General features: G+C 39.1%; 2 protein-coding genes across 7 annotated transcripts in view; one reads left to right on the top strand and one right to left on the bottom strand.

Annotated features, from left to right (window-relative positions):
* PDE3B (phosphodiesterase 3B) overlaps positions 1 to 17,392 on the top strand; it is a 289,400-nt gene that overhangs the window by 261,672 nt on the left and 10,336 nt on the right. For 2 of the 6 annotated variants that reach the window (XM_077818371.1, XM_077818374.1), the window contains 3 exons: positions 2,436 to 2,582; positions 2,832 to 2,994; positions 16,897 to 17,086. The gene's annotated coding sequence lies outside the window, so the exon portion shown is untranslated. The remainder of the gene's footprint in view (positions 1 to 2,435; positions 2,583 to 2,831; positions 2,995 to 16,896; positions 17,087 to 17,392) is intronic. The other 4 variants (XM_077818372.1, XM_077818370.1, XM_077818369.1 and 1 more) reach the window with 4 other exon arrangements.
* CYP2R1 (cytochrome P450 family 2 subfamily R member 1) overlaps positions 9,266 to 17,392 on the bottom strand; it is a 37,734-nt gene continuing 29,607 nt past the window's right edge. The window contains exons 3-5 of the mRNA XM_077818375.1: positions 15,239 to 15,871; positions 10,883 to 11,212; positions 9,266 to 9,441 (exon numbers count right to left, since the gene is read on the bottom strand). Coding sequence (XP_077674501.1) covers positions 9,266 to 9,441; positions 10,883 to 11,212; positions 15,239 to 15,871 — 1,139 coding nt within the window. The remainder of the gene's footprint in view (positions 9,442 to 10,882; positions 11,213 to 15,238; positions 15,872 to 17,392) is intronic.

The following is a 17,392-nucleotide window of genomic DNA, read 5'->3' as shown; positions in this document are numbered from 1 at the left end:
ATTGCCAAAACAAAACCATCACCAAAAAATGTGGTGGTGCAAAAGCTCCTAGTTCTGGTTGTTTGAGATTTAATTCATATTTAATGCAGTAGCAGCCTTGAATTAAAATGGCATTTTGTTAACAAGAGGGTTACCCAAGATGTTACTTTGATAAAGTGTGCATTAGTAACTTAACCTTCAACTATTTAAATCACTTCATTTTTACTTTTTCTTAAAAATACCTTTTCAGTAAACCTTCAAAATGATTACCAATCACAGAAACTATAAACCTCAAAAAAGCATTTAAGATTTTAAAAAAATAGAATTTTAAAAAAATTGCCAAACCTCTTTTTAAAAAAAAGCAAAATAATTAACAATTTACTTGGCATGCTTATCTCAAACAAGTTCAACACATTTAAGAATTTTAAAACAAACTTTTGTTTTAAACTAACTTTGAAAACAATTGCTTGTTTGCCAAGGTGGCAGCTTCTGAGTGTGTATTTAGGCCCCATGTTGGGATGCCAAAAATGTTGTTTGGACTAATTAAGTCTCTGTCTCACCTTTGCACCTTTTTCCTGTCAACATTTGTTGCTATAGGTTATTGTGACATCCTATGAACTTTCACTAGATTTTTACAGTTAGCTTACAATTAGGATAAATTTGTACCCAATTATCAGAACCATGCACAACAGGAGGAATGGCAGCTGGCCCCTACAGGTGGATGTTGTGGCCCAGGCAGCAGCTCGAGCTAGCTACCTGAGCTTGGACCCAGCTAATCAGTGGGGCTTGGACTAGGGTAGCTAGCCTGAGCAGCTGTCCTTACTGCAATGTCCACACTGCTATTTTTAGCATGCTAGCTCTGCTGGAGTAGGCATGAGTCTGTCTACGCTGCTAAGAATATCACCTCCCAGCTGCAGGCTAGACACACCCTTGGAAGAAAAAAGGACTCTGGGGAGGGAACATTGAGGTAGTAGCCAGAAGAAGTTCACAACTTTAAAGGGGACAGGAAATGAGTAGGGCTGCTAGATCAGCCACCTTAATGCACAACCTTGCATTTCAAAGCTGGAGGGGATAAGGGCTGGTTGTGTGCACCAAAGCTAGGAGGCTACCCGGTTGCTCAGATCCTCTGTACCAAGTAGAGGAAGAGTTTATACTGCCAGGAAAAATCACAGTGAAGGAAGAGAAAAAACACGAAGAGAAACCCCACATTGCACTTGCAGCCCTAGATAAACAGTAATGGGAGGGGGAAAGGGAAGTCAGGATTAAGGGCTGTGACAAAGTTCCTCCTCTGTCTTGGTGGGTCCTGCGCTTACTGGCAGATTTGCTTGCCTCAGAGGTTCACAGCAGCCCTCAGTTTGGCCACTTTCATAGCTCAAATCTGCTGTTAACTCAGTTAGCCTCATCATTGGCCAGCATAGGGAAAAGGAAGAAGAACAATCCTCGTAGGCTCTGCTGATCCACCGAGTGGATCGGGGAACAGGCCAGAGACCTTCCCCTCTGGTGGAACCCACAGTCCAGGTCAACTCCTCCAGTATCAAGTAGGGAGTTGGGGGGGATGGAGGGGAACCGGGGCCCACCCTCTACTCCGGATTCCAGCCCAGGGCCCTGTGGATTGCAGCTGTCTACAGTGGCTCCTGTAACAGCTGCGTGACAGCTACAACTCCCTGGGCTACTTCCCCATGGCTGCCTCCCAACACCTTCTTTATTCTCACCACAGGACCTTCCTCCTGAGGTCTGATAATGCTTGTACTTCTCAGTCTTCCAGTAGTACACCTTCTCACTCTCAGCTTCTTGCACCTCTTGCTCCTCGCACGCGCACCACAAACTGAAGTGAGCTCCTTTTTAAAACCAGGTGTCCTGATTAGCCTGCCTGTCTTAATTGATTCTAGCAGCTTCTTGATTGGCTGCAGGTGTTCTAATCAGCCTGTCTGCCTTAATTGTTCCCAGGAGGTTCCTGATTGTTCTGGAAACTTCCCTGTTACCTTACCCAGGGAAAAGGGACCTACTTAACCTGGGGCTAATATATCTGCCTTCTATCGCTCTCCTGTAGCCATCTGGCCTGACCTTGTCACAGAGCATTCCCCAAGTGCTCCCTTTTTGAGGAAGAGATGGAGGTAACAGTGAATGAGCCAAGGTGAAGAAGTAGAAGAGGACAGTACGTGTAGTAGACAAAAGAAAGCTGTTATATCAAGGAAACGGGGATGGCTTGCCACCAGAAAGGACCTGCCCTTTAGGGTTCAGTTGAGAAGTTATTGCCCACAACAAGAAAGGACCTGCCATTTGTCACCCACGTTGGTGGTGGTGATGAACTGGGGCTGGTAAGCTGCCAATCATCAGAAAGAGGACCTGTCATGATTGAGACGGAAGAGGGAGAGCCCAGCAATCTGAAAGATTGTACTAAAATCTCTTCCTCTGAGAGCCTGCACTTGAAACAAAGTGTTTTTCTTTATTTTCAGGTGGTGTTCTTCTATAACTCATTTTTCTAGTTGTCATTGTACTCTTTCTTGGCTTCTTTCTTCTTGGGCCAGAGAACTGGAATGAAAGAAGGAACATTGCTAACAAGGGACTGCAGGATTCCCCTTGCGACAATGAAGACTTCCTGGGTAAGGTTAAGCTTGGGTTTATATACTCCCTGGGAGATATAACTTCGCTTCTTTACCTCCTTGCTTTCAGAGATGCAGTGATAATCCTTCTTACAGAACGGAAGAAAAGGGACCATACACTGTAGTGGTATTCCTTGGTACAAATACATCTACCAGAGGAGATTAAGCACAATAATGTATCTTTCCACAATGATAAGTTGGCACTGAAAAAGGCACAATCATAATCAAATAATATACTCATGTTCACAGATCACAAAGCACAATCCTCCTATCCTTCTGTCCAAGCTCCAGGTATGCCAAGGAGAGGCAGTGGCAGAAGTTTAGGATCTCAACAGTTTACCAAGAAATTACTTCAAGAAAACAGAAAACTTTAGAAAAAACAAACTCATGGTCCACCTTTCATCTTTCAAAGGTACAGAAAGCAAGCTTGTTATCTTTAATAGCAGCATAGAGACCAAGACATGTATGCTGGAAAACCAGTCTTCCTCCCTGAGATATTACAGCATACTAGACTAAGTTTGTGGATACAATGTAAGAAATTCTAGGTCTCATGAAAAGACAGATCTCCTCATCCATGAATGAACCATTCAGGAGAACAGCATTGTAATCTGTAGTCTCTTAGTAATGCAAATTTCTTCTAAGATATTTTTGAGTCAAAATGGCTCCCACCTTTGTGATATTTCAGGAGTTTGTATCACAGAGTAAGGACTAATATATGCAGAAACAGAGAGCAAACACATTTTGGGGTCTAATTTCTGTTCTCCTGATTTCTGTATTTTCTAATTCCATATTCCAGACATAATACTGATTTGGTTTCTCAAAAGCTCTTTCTCCCTTCTACTGTAAGGTTAACATTTAAAGAAAATTGCCAAATTTTAGTTAGTAGGTTTAATATTTAGTAATTTTTCATGATACTGTTATAGCTTTGGGAATACAACCATCTGGTGGTTTAAGTGGAATGGTCCATCCCAAATATAGGAATGACAAATTGGGTTGTGCCCCCTAGTTTAAAGGAGATGGGTAACCCACAAAAAGACTGTTAAGCACAGAACTGAGGAAAAGCAGAAATTTTCAAGAACACTTGAAATGTGCAGCATCAGCTTCTGTTTTGGCACACACAATTAAGAGTAATACCCACAGAAAATCTGGCCCCAGCATTCATCTATAAATTAGAACTAAAATAAGAATTTAACTATGCATGTATTTAATTACACATTCTTATTTATATTTTAATAATTGTGTAGTTTTTCAGTCTTCCAACCCAACAGTTTTTCATGTGATGATAATGCTAATGTAAAAAGTTATAATATGGTTAAACACAAAACATTCATCCAAACACACAGACACTGTGGATATAGAGACCTTTATATATACTATATAAAATTTATAATTGCATATGAGAACAGATAATGTGGGGAGACAGACCTAGTGGTGATAATGGACTGCAATTTATATTACAGTAGTATTTAGAGGCCCCAATCAGGGACATGTGACCCATTATGTTAGGTCAGGGGTAGGCAAACTATGGCACACTGATTTTCAGTGGCACTCACACTGCCCGGGTCCTGGCCACTTCCCTGCTGGTCTGGGGTACCGGCCACCAGCCCCCTGCCAGCCAGGGTTCTGCCCGCTGGCCCCCGGCCACCAGCCTGCAGCCACCCCCAGCTGTGGCCCACTGGCCCCAGCCTGGGGCAGTGAGGGGTGCAGACAGGGGCAAGAGGGGGCACAACTCAGCACCCCCACCTTAAAAATTGTTCCAGCGCCACTGTACTGGGATATTTTTAAGTCCTGATTTGTTGCTTACATCACTATCACGCCACGTGGAACAGCGCACTGCGTTTGACGATGAGATTAGAATGTACGTGCAAGAACTGGAATCAGAATTTTCTGACAGATTTCAAGATTTCCAGCTATTTGGCCCAATGCTTTCTTTTCTAATTAAACCTGAAAAGTTAAATGACAGCAACTTGGATTTGTCTGTATTTCAGTGGATGGGTGTTGCAGATTTCGAAATGCAGCTCATTCAGTTAAAAAGCTCAGAATTGTGGGCATCAAAGTTTGGAGATCTGTGGAGTGCACTTGCAGCTACCGAGAGAGATCACGGGACCTCTGTTCTAACCTGCTGGACGTCCCTGCCAGTGAAATTTAACTGTTTGAAGAAAATTGCATTTGCAGTGCTTTCAGCATTTGGATCCACATACCTGTGTGAACAGGTATTTTCACACATAAAATCTGTTCTCTGTCCCTCTCGGAGCCGGTTAACAACTGATCACTCAGAAGCCTGTGTGCAGCTATAAGTATCCAAATACGTGCCAGACATTGGAAAACTCAGCAATGAAATCCAAGGGCAAGGATCACACTAAACTGATAAGAGCTGCATTTTAATGTAATTTTAAATGAAGCTTCTTAAACATTTTAAAAACCTTATTTACTTTACATACAACAATAGTTTAGTTACATATTATAGACTTATAGAAAGAGACCTTGTTAAAATGTATTACTGGCATGTGAAACCTTAAATTAGAGTGAATAAACCCACATCTGAAAGGTTGCCGACCCCTGTGTTAGGCACTGTAACAACACAGGAAAGATAGTCCCAGCCCTAAAAAAAATGAAATTTAGGTTAATGACAAGATATGAGGAGTGCCTGAACAAACAAAGAGGTAGGGAAGGGGAGAAGGAGGATGAGGTAACTGTAGTACGAGCACATTTTCATGTAGACTAGCTGTAGCAAAAGTAGCGTGCTATCTGCCTGCTTTTGTCAACTGGCATCTGTGGATATGGCAGGGCCAAACTAATGGAATATTGGGCTGAACATGAAGTAGCATTAAGTCAATGTGGCTCCTGATAAGACTACACCTACGATACTGATTTCAATTCTGGGCATCTCAATAGTAGAAACAAAGAAAGAAAAAATAGTAGATGGAATTCAGAGAAAAGCCTGCATTAATGGAACTACTTACATGAAGAGGAGTAACAGGATCTGGCCCTCATTTACAAACGCTACTCAGAACAGAGAAATGATACAAGGTATACACAAGAGTTTAAACTAATCCATAATCTGGGGGAAATAATTTTTAAGAGATACTCAATAGGAAAGAGAAACCTGAAAAGATGTCATACTAAAAGTGTACTAGGAATCATAGTAGACAACCAATTACACAAGAATTTGCAATTTAGTTTTCCCAAGGCTATTTTTAATTGCATATGCAGGGGCAGCACATTATGAGTGAAAAAGGTAATAGTTCCCTTCTCTCTGGTTCTAATGCAACTGTATCTGGAAACTCTGCCTTCAGTTCTGGACACCTCAATACCAGAAAGATATTAATACATTGGAGAGAGTCCAGAAAAGAGCAACAAATGATCTGGGTACTGGATTTTGAGGACAGATTTAAAAAGCTAACGATATGTAAATTTAGCACAAGGATGGGGAGCATATAAATTTACAAATATTTGAAGGGAGACAACATCAAAGGGGAATAGGAATTGTTTGTTGTGGGATGAGGGAGGCATAGCTAAGGGGAGTTTAGCTAAGATTAATGTGCTGAAATTAAGGAAGGTAAAATTTAGGATTAATCTAAGAAAGATTCCCTATACTGACATCTAAGGCTCCATAATAGTCTCCTATGGGACACTTAAAACTAGTCTGGACAAACATTAGCAAATTCACCATAGCGAACAATTTTACACGGAGGGATTTTTTTTTTCATTCTTACATTCCGTGATGAGAAGAAAAGGCTATCCTGTCTTGAAGGAGAAGTGAGGGCAGTTACATTTTTTTAATGGAAAAATGGGGAAGCTGACAGGAATGAATATAATTTAGAAGTTAGGAACTGCAGAAAACTAATAAGGGAAACAAAAGGACACAGGAAGTGTCAACAATCACGAGTTTACGTATATTAAGATTACAAAGAATCCTAGAGTTGGTCCATTACAAGATGAAAATGATAGGGTTGTCAATAATAAATGCAGAAGCTGTCAAATATTTCTGTTCTGTATCTGGGAAAAAGCCACATGATGATGACATAAATACTTTCCATTCTAACAGTAACTCAGGAGGATGTTAAATAGCAACTATTGAAGTTACACATTTTGATATCTGCAGGTCTGTGTAAAATACATCCAAGGGTTTTAAAAGTGTTGGCCCAGGAGCAATCTGGATCAGTAATGTCCAGTACCTGATTTTTAGTAACTCTTGGAACACTGGCGAACTTCCAGAGGATTGGAAGAAAGATAATGTTGTGACAGTATTTTAAAATAGTAAATTCGATCACCCAGGTAATTACAAGACTTTACAGAATGACAATGATCCTGGCAAAAATTTTGGAACAGCTGATACTGGACTCAATTAAGAATTAAAGGAGGGTAATATAATTAATGCTGATCAAAATGGCATCCGCTATGCTGTCTGGGGCCCCGGAAGAAAATAATTTATTAAAATGGGGTTGTGCTGGCAAAAAGTCTAAGAACTACTGGGCTAATGTGATTCTTGGATATATAAACAGAAGAATATGGAGTAGGAGTAGAGAGTTTATATTAACTCTGTATTCGGCACTGATCTATCTCTACTGGAATATTGCATCCAGTTCTGATGTTCACAATTCAAGAAAGATGTTGAAAAACTGGAAGGGGTTCAGAGAAGAGCCACAAGAATTAAAATAATGGAAAAAAAACCACCCCACTTTCCAGTGAAAGACTCAAGGAGCTCCATCTTACCAAACTGACAATTTAGGGGCAACTTGATCATAGTATATATGTACTTATTTACATGAGGAGCAGAAATTGATAATAGAGGGCTCATCAATCTAGCAGAAAAATGTATAACAAATCCAATAGCTGGAAGTTAAAGGTATGCCAGCTTAAACTAGAAATAAGTCACACATTTTTAACAGTAGATAGGATGGCATGGGGAGCCACAAGAAGGTGCTTGTTTGAAAATGTAACAAATGGGCAATGAGGGCTGCCATAACTGTCAGAGCAGAGGTATGATTCAACATTCTGACAGCATATAAGGCATGCTGGATAGGGTGGGTATAGGCTATGAAGTTCCTTAAAAGTGAAGACATGTAGTTGTTATTTGATGCAGTGGCAAACGTGGAATAACCAGAATGATGTAAAAAGAGGGGTGATATACTTGACGTGTCATGCCAGAAAAATTATCTTTGCAGCAGCATTGTGAATGAATACAAGTGGGCAAGATGGGATTTGTCAAGGAAGAATATATAGATAGGATTTATTACAACATATTTCAAAAAGGGTTTTTAATGAAAAATGGGGTTAATATATTTTAATGAAGTACTCTAAAAATAAGTTTGTTTGGGGCAGTTTTTTATTATTTGAGATTTCATGAGAGGACTCTGACTGCAACAGGTTTCATCCAAGCTCTCCAAATTTATCAGAACATTCTCCCAAATTAAAAACAGTTTTCCGCTTATGTTAAAAACTTTAAAAACTATTTTTCTCAACGTTATTTAAATATCATGAATAATAGAAAATATTGTGTGTGGCAGTAGCTGAATTTTTTAATAATCTTTAAATAGGGTGTGACAAAGTTCCTCCTCTGCCTTGGTGGGTCCTGCGCTTATTGGCGGATTTGCTCGCCTCAGAGATTCACGGCAGCCCTCAGTTTGGCCACTTTTGCTAGTGGCTCAAACCTGCTGTTCACTCGGCTAACCTCATCACTGGCCAGCATGGGGAAAGGGAAGTAAAACAATCCCCACAGTCTCTGCTGGTCGACCTAGTGGGTCAGGGGATAGGCCAAGGACCTTCCCCACAGTCCAGGTCACCTCCTCTTGTCTCAAATAGGGAGTTAAGAGGGATGGGGGGAACCCGGGCCAGCCCTCTACTCCGGGTTCCAGCCCAAGGCCCTGTGGATTGCAACTGTGTACAGTGTCTCTTGTAACAGCTGGGTGACAGCTACAACTCCCTGGGCTACATCCCCATGGCCTCCTCCCAACACCTTCTTTATTCTCACCATAGGACCTTTGTCCTGATGTCTGGTTAACGCTTGTTCTTCGCAGTCCTCCAGCAGTACGCCTACTCACTCTTAGCTTCTTGCGCCTCTTGCTCCCAGCTCCTCGCACGCACCTCACTAACTGAAGTGAGGTCCTTTTTAAAACCAGGTGCCCTGATTAGCCTGCCTGTCCTAATTGATTCTGGTAGCTTCTTTATTGGCTCGAGGTGTCCTAATTAGCCTGCCTCAATTGGTTCCAGAAACTTCCTGATTGTTCTGGAACAGCCCATTATCTTACTCAGAGTAAAGGGATCTGCTTAACCTGGGGCTAATATATCTACCTTCTATCACTCTCCTGTAGCCATCTAGCCTGACCCTGTCACAAGGGTAATTCAATGAAATCTTGAAAAGTTGAAACGAGAAATGGAACCTGATCTAGATTTTTGAAGTGAGAACAGAATCTTTAAACACATGAAGAGTATTAATGCCTTTTTTGTGAAAATTACATACAAATACATTAAATACCTAAAACCTATGAATAAGACAAAATTTGTGTGTAAGTCCTTTAACAGAGAGTGTTTAGAATTCTTGTTCTTTTGACAAGACTACGAACAAGATAGTTATAAATAAAAGATGGGGCCAGATACTCAGCTGCTGTAAGTTGGTGCAGCTCCATTTATTCAGTGGAGCTATTCCAATTTACACCAGCTGAGAGTTTGGCTCATATGCTTTAACGTCTTTCAGCACAGATGAGATATGGCTGTGGTTGTAATGTCATGCCTAATTTTGGCTTCAGATTGGGAATCAAAGCATGTGGAAAATGCAGGTGAAATCGCTGAAGTAATGAAGTAAAAAACAAAAACATTTCCATCCTGGCCAGTTGTTCTCCAAGACAATGTCTTCTTCCTGAATAGAAAATATATATATATTTAATGTATTTATGTTTGCACTTACATTTCAAAAAAGAATGGTTATTTCTGCTTCCAGTCTAAGGGGAGCTGTTTGGACACAATACTGGGTTTGATTCATAGGAAAGGATATGTGCAAATTATATTAAGGGTCATATTTTAAAAACATTTGTAGTTTTGACAACACAAGTACCACTGGATCGAATCCTGCAGTCTTAATTTAGGCAAAACTGCTAATGAGATCAATGGGATTTTTGCAAAAGACAACAAAATTGTGCCTACTGTCATCAATGTTCGTCACTCACTAAATTTCTGCACTTGTTTAAGTCTATTGCCAATCATCAGTTGGTAATTAACCACAAATATCACAGTAAAAGTGGGACTTTTGGAGGGATCTAAAATAGGATAGTGTAGTGGCTTTATCCACAAATTCTCATTCCATGCATAATAGGCAGCCTGGAAGCATAAAGGTGCTTGTGGGAGAAGCAGCTAAATAGACAGTCAAAGCTAGCAGAGTTGATAAAGTACAGGAGGCAAGAAGCAATGTTATAAGATACTAGAGCAGATAAATAGGAAGAGGTTAAATTACAAGTAACACATTTAATTTATTTTGTTCTAAAGCTTGAAAACACTCTCCAGATTCTTTAAGATGAAAGCCTTAGTCTGAAGGGTTTGAGGGTTTTGATATTTGCTCAATTGATTTAATTTAAAAAACCCATGTTATATGATCATTTGAATAATTAGAACACTCTATTCAGTAAATGCATCTGCAGCATCAATTAAGGAGTTCTAAATACTCTAGATTTCTGCTCCAGATCAGTTGTATTTATTCTCCCAAAAAGTGATCAATCGGAAAAACAACATTAGCTGACGTCCTAAACCCAAATTTAAAATAAGGTATTCAGATTTTACAATATCAAGTGTTCAAAGATGGAAACTGGATTATGAAAAATTGAGCAGACACCAAAATCTAAGCAGCAAATGATTGCTTAGCCTAGCTGCATCAACTGCCAAACAAACAAAACTCAGTTAGAAACCACAATGACAGAGGCTGTGTAAAATCCTCAGATAAAACATACTTATAAAACATTAAGATGACATGATCAGTTTTTGTATCAAAATGTCCTTTAATTTATATAAGCGACAGCATTACATGACATTGCCAGTGTTGCTGGAACAATTTATATAGTGGGGGTGCTGAGAGCCATTGAACCAAACTGTAAACTATGTATATAATGGAAACCACTTCACGCCAGGGAGTGCAACAGCACCCTTAATTCCAGCACCTATGGACATTACTAAGCCTCTGATGCACTGTATTAAATATAACTTTACAAACAATTGTTTTATCGTAAGTGTAGCTTTTTTACATCATGCTGTCTATTGTGGATCAGTTAACACTATTGTATATAGATGTATGAATAGGCATGAGCTCTTACCTAGTGAAAAAGGAACAAATGCATCTTTCTTGATGAACTGCCCACTGCTGTCCAAAAACCGTTCAGGATAAAACACTTCTGGGTTACTCCAGTACTTTTCATCGAAGTGTACAGAATAGAGGTTTGTAATTATTGTAGTGCCTTCAGGGATAGAATAACCACGCACAACTGTATCCTTAGAAGTTGCATGGAAAATACCTAATGGAGCTATATTACAGAACCTTAAAATTTCATGTAGAACTGCTTCAGTGTAAGGCATTTTGCATTTCTCTTCTAAAGAAGGTGTTTTGTTTGGACCCACAACCAAATCAATTTCTTTATGAACTTGCCCTGTTAGAGAAAAAAACCTTTAGTTTATTGTGCAATACTTTAAAATTTAACTGTAAGGAATAAATACATAAATATTTTGTGTTAAGACTAGAAATGTCTTAGTACTGAGTGCAGCACCTAACAAGCCGGTATGGTAGATATTTTCAATTTTTAATTTCCTCTGGTACTCTCATTCCACTCCTGACAGTTTTTTCAAGCCCCAAAGAAATAGTAATTTCGCAACAAACTAGGGCCATAATCTTGATTCCTATGTTTTTCTTCACTCAATAAGTTTCCCCTCTCAAGGAGCTCATCAGAATTGGGATAACTAACATCACATTCTAGATAGCTAAGATGAAGTATATTAAATGCAAAAAGAAAAAAATCAAACACAAGAGCAGATCATGTATAGAAAATTCAGAATTAAGAGCTACTTAAACTTTAATCTATCTAATTATCCCAAGATAGTACACCACATATGTTGTGTAAAATCACCCACTATTTTAAGAATCTTGAAATAGTTAGGCACAATATGGTAAAAGTAAGAGGAACAACTCAAGCTGGATTCCTGAATTTTTTGACTTTTTGGGATATGAATTTAATTACTTCTCTTTCAAACTCTCTTTTAAAAATGAAAAAATATAACTGGATCCTTTAAATCAACTGCACATTGAAAAATCACACAATAGTTTGCTCAACAGGGCAACAGCTCCTTTACTCTTTTTTTCTGATGTACTTTATCAGTGTGTTTGCTAATGCCATTATACAGCCCCTAAATCACATAAAATAGCAGTGATATAGCTTGAATGGCGTCAACACAGTATATCTAGACAATGAAGAACTATTACCAAGTTCTTAAAATGAAACTAACCTCTCCCATCCCAAAGAAAGTGCATGAGATAGATCAGACCAGAACCTTAGTGTATTTCGTAGTTGACTGGTATTTTTGATACAAGTTGAGATCCTCATGTGGAAAATGTCTGCATAAATGCAGGGTATTAATATTATTTACTGCTATGTAAAGAATCTGAACTTGAATCCTGAGCTTATTTTTCTCCCAAGAGCTAACAGAAGTTGAGATCACAGGAGAATTTTAGGAGAGAGGGATTACTTTGTGTTTTAACAGTACAGTGCCTCTTGAATGATCTGGCTGAGAGACAGAACTGCAAGAAGTGCCTAGTTTCTGTCCCCTGTTGGAAGATGATGATTTGCGTGAAGACCTAATGCAGAAGGGAATAAGAATATTTCTTTTTGTAAGGCCCATAAGTTGCCAACTTAGCGACTTTGTCACTCGATTTAGTGACTTTTTGCTTTCCCTTGCAAGAAAATAAGTGTCAAAGTGACCAGTGATAAATCTAGCGACTTTCACTGCCAATTACAGTGACATTCAGAGAAAGAAGTCACCAATATCTAGTCACAAAATCATTCACAAGCAGCTCAACAGTGTTAAAATCCATTCCATGATCTTTTTACTACATTCTGTTGCACACCAAGTCAATGTCATTATGTCTCAATTGAGTATGTCCTCAGAAGGAATCACATTCCAGGGCTTCTTCGGCTTAGATCACTATAATCTACAGATGAGGAAAATAAGTTTGTGGAGGCTAATTAAATACTTTGCTAAGAGAGAGCAGCACTTTGGAGAGAGCAGCTGTCATAAATATAAAGGGAAGGGTAAACCCCTTTAAAATGCCTCCTGGCCAGAGGAAAAATCCTCTCACCTGTAAAGGGTTAAGAAGCTAAAGGTAACCTCGCTGGCACCTGACCAAAATGACCAATGAGGAGACAAGATACTTTCAAAAGCTGGGAGGAGGGAGAGAAACAAAGGGTCTCTGTCTGTCGGTATGCTCCTTTTGCCGGGGATAGACCAGGAATGGAGTCTTAGAATTTTTAGTAAGTAATCTAGCTAGGTATGTGTTAGATTATGATTTCTCTAAATGGCTGAGAAAAGAATTGTGCTGAATAGAATGACTATTTCTGTCTGTGTGTCTTTTTTGTAACTTAAAGTTTTGCCAGGGTTTGTTTTTAACCCAGATGTGTTCTTTCTTGCTACTCCACAGTAGGTATCACACCCTGTGATGCAGGGAAAGATGCCTAATGAAGTGGGTAGGGTGGGGGAGGCAGGTTAGCCAGCGAGGAGCGCTGCACGGATAGAAGATGGGGTGGTATGAGACAGGGGCACCGGGCCTCCAGGAATGAAGCCCTTACTACAGGATCAAAGGTGGAACTAGCTTGATTTCAGTTCCCCTTTACTCCTTCCCCTGGCTTGGCCTGGGGTTAGCTGCCCAGCTGTTTTCAGAAATGAAACCCTGGAAATAGGGGGAAGGGGTCCAGCTAACGGATTTTTGTTTTTAAATCTACTTTCTTGGCTCCCTGCAGTGCCGAGCTCAGGTCAGGTGAATGACCTCTTCCCCCTGGTTCTGGGCTCTCCCTTTCACTAACCTGTTGGCTCAAATCCAGGCTGGCAAGAAAGGAAGGCTCAGCTGAAATTAACCAACCTCAGTCAACTTGGGCTGCAGCGTACAGAGTGCCCTTCCTAATGAACAGAGGGCTGCAGTTTCCTTCCCAGTGAGCAGAGGGCACTCTCTTTATGATAACAGTGTACTGTTGTAGTTGCTTCTCGTATGCAACAGAATGTAGTAAGAGCATGGGATGGATTATATTAAACCCTGTTGAGCTGCTTGTGAATGATTTTGAGACTACTTTGGGAGGGGGGTGTGTGTATACATATATATATATATAATTCTCTGGAAATTTTATGTGACATTTTTTACTCCTTTTGAGTGCTTAAACAGCTACATCTAGCGACTTTTCAGGGTTTGTCTGGTGACTTCCTGTATGTGGAGTTGGCAATGCTTTATGCTGCTTGTAAGGTGAGAATGATCCTGTATTATGAGGAAATTAAAAGAGTAAATATAACTAGTTATGAAGGTAATTATTAGCCTTCAATTTTTTCCCTTTTATCTCATGCCATATACATACATACAAACATATATTGCTATCCCCTGGCCATATAAATTTGGAGTTCAGGAAACCCTTTTGATGAAATAGAGGCCCTCCAAAATGTATAAGATATTTTAAGTGATGGCCCCCATGCAATAACAATCACAATTTCTGTGGAATCACCAAGATGTACAGGAGAGCATGGTTAAACCAGTTAAACTAATGTATGAAAATTAAACACTGAGCAGAAGTCCCTGCTGGTGTTAATAAGCACAGTTTCATTGAGGTCAAGGCAGCAGCATCCATTTACATGAGCAGAAAATTTTGCCCATCATATATAAAATAGCAACTTTTCACACATTAATATTTGAGACACTTAACTGGCCTCTTCCCCTAAGTATTAAAAAGTCTTAGTTCAACCTAAGCACTTACAAGGTTGTGATATGAAAAAAATCTTTTCTCAGAAGGTGTGTGAACTCATAAAGGAAGTTAACTAATGATATTTAATGTCTAAGCTTCCACACTAAAACTTCAATGTGACCATTTTCAAAAATACATGTTAGCATTGTACTTCAGAACTAAGCTAACGCTGGTTATGTTTTAAAATGCTCATATTGTCTTTTTTCTCCCTAATGATCAATGTAAATATATATAAGTGTATAGAACATAAACCTGTCATGGATTGATGCACTTAAGGATTAAAAAATGGTTCAGTTACCCAAAATCTGATTTACACTTTTTTGCTGATTGTGTTCTTCTGCCAGCCAGTATTCTGAGTCGTCATATTGTTCAACCTACACATAATAAAAGTAAATCTCTCCTTATTAAAAAAAAAAAAAGTTCACTGAAGTGCTTACAAAAAAAAACCCCTTAAAATGTTATCCTAATGGTAACTTGATACCCATTTTAGCTGCAGATAAAAAAGCATTGGCATGTCTGTCTGCAATACATTAAGAAAGGGACATAATGGCGTAATGCGCACGAATTTTTATTTTTACTAAGGATTAGTATTAGCAACTCCAACACACCATGTTGAAAATGCACTCTAAATTCTCACCATAAAGGCTACAATATCAGTTCCTCAAAAATGACAAAAATTCTTACCTTGAATGTTCGGATAAAGAGCCATAAACAATACTGCCCATCTTAAAACATTAGTTGTGGTTTCTGTTCCAGCTATGATGAGTTCTCCAACAGAGAAAATTAAATTTTTGGTTGAATATGTAGACTCTGGATCATTTTCACTTCGATCCATTTCATCTAGATATGCATCAATGAAATGTCGAGGTGACTGAGGCTTCCTGTTTTTAGAAACACGCTCAATAAGTTCAAGCAAAAAGTTATAGACTTCAGCTGCATTCTTAAACAGTTGTTGATGTTTTCCAAAGGGTAATATGCCAATCCAGGGAAAAGAATTATACAAGAACACTGAAGCACTAGCAACTAATTCAATGTTTTCACTAAAAATCTCTATCATGTGCTGAAATTCAGTGTCTTCATATGTAAAACGTTCTCCAAAGATAATCAAATTAGTAATGTTTGAGACTGCATTTGTTATCAAGTGTTTAAGATCAAAGGGTCTGCCTTTGTATGTATCAATGGCATCAAGAAAAAACATGGATTCTTCTGAAATTTTGTGTTCAAAGGACTTTTGACCATATCCAAAACAACGAAAGCTGCTTACAGCCAACTTGCGATGCTCTGTCCATCCTCTACCATATCTGGAGTTCAATAAACCTGAAAATACATTTTAAACAGTATTTTATGCACAGCTCTATATCCTTATTCAACAGATAACAAAACTATGAAAAACAGCAGTCCATTCTAAAAGTAAATTCACAAATAGAGATGCCCCAGTGTCTTGGTTAGTGGTAATGTTCACTCCAATGCAGGAAAGATTCAGAAGTCTATTTCCTCATTAACGTATATGAATATTGTGACCCAAAGCACCTGTGTATTCCACAGCCTACACAATATTGTAATAATATGCCTTGTGACATATCATTTGAAAATAAATAACTAGCTGGTCAATAAAGTTATTAATTCCTTCTGTATGATGTTATTAAGAAATGTTCAAAACCAGACCACTCTGCCTAGGAAAAAGTTGTTAAACAGGTCTGTCCTGAAACAAAGGAATGTGTGTTTACCCCAGTTTACATGTAAGTAGTAAACAGGACCATCAAGACAGCCAGGGGAGGAGATGGCAGGAAACAGAACAATTTGCATTTCAGCAAACACAGAAGGGAGAAGAAAGAGCATGGAGCTTCCTTCACCACCAGACTCCATGTTGCCTTCCTCACAGCTTGAATAAACTTTACTTTGAGGGGTATCGTTCAGGAGAATCCACTTCAGAGATTTAATGGACTATAAACAAAAGGGTCAGAGAACCCCAAGTTATCACTTTCACCTAAGATGACAAAGGCACCAGAACCTCTAGCCTCTGGAAGAGATCCTGATCAAGGAGAGGGTAAGTCACCCTCTTGCTAGAAGGCTGAGAGTGATAAAGGCCTTCTTGAACAAAGCCTTCAACCAAAACTTGCTAAAATAAGTTTTAGATCTGTGTTTAAACTTTTATTTCCTCGTGGCCATATCTAACTTTATCTCTTATTCTTGAACTCACTTAAAATCTATTAAAAATTATTAATCTAAACTAACAGTGCCATGTTTGTACTAAAGTGAATGTCAACTCCAGTTAATGTAGGAAACTGGTGTGTTTTGTCTCCTTAAAGAAGCAAATTAACTATATTATTTCTTTTAACTAGGAGAGAGCTGAACATTATAGTGCACATGATTTTGGGAAGTTTCAGGACTGGAAGTGTGTTGGGTTCACTCTGCAAGTAGTAACCAAGACTGGTGAAAACCAGAGTGGGGCTATACACAGGCTATGATGGTCCGAGCTGCTAAACCACGGGTGTATAGCACACAGACACTCAGGGTGTGACCTGCATGATGGTAGGTTGGTAGTGAGCTACAACAACAAATATTGCAAAACACCCAATGTTGCAGGTCAGGCAGTGATAACCCCTCATTAGTCTGGACTGCACTCCAGAACATGATGTGTATTTATTAGTAATTACCTCAAATCCTAATGAGAGTTATGTACATCTCTGTGAAAAGATGGGATAATAGACACTTTGTCTCTAAGACAAAAACAAAAAAACACACACACCAGCAAAACAAGAAAAAGGTTAATCGTTTCAGTCTCCCAGTGATAAGTTGCACAGTTGTATATGCCAATGAATAAAGGATGGCTCTGGA

The sequence above is a fragment of the Eretmochelys imbricata genome, chromosome 6, assembly GCF_965152235.1.
Source record: "Eretmochelys imbricata isolate rEreImb1 chromosome 6, rEreImb1.hap1, whole genome shotgun sequence".
In the NCBI taxonomy this organism is placed as follows: domain Eukaryota; kingdom Metazoa; phylum Chordata; order Testudines; family Cheloniidae; genus Eretmochelys; species Eretmochelys imbricata.
Note: the sequence above shows the minus strand (reverse complement) of the source record. Positions and strands in the feature narration are given on the sequence as shown.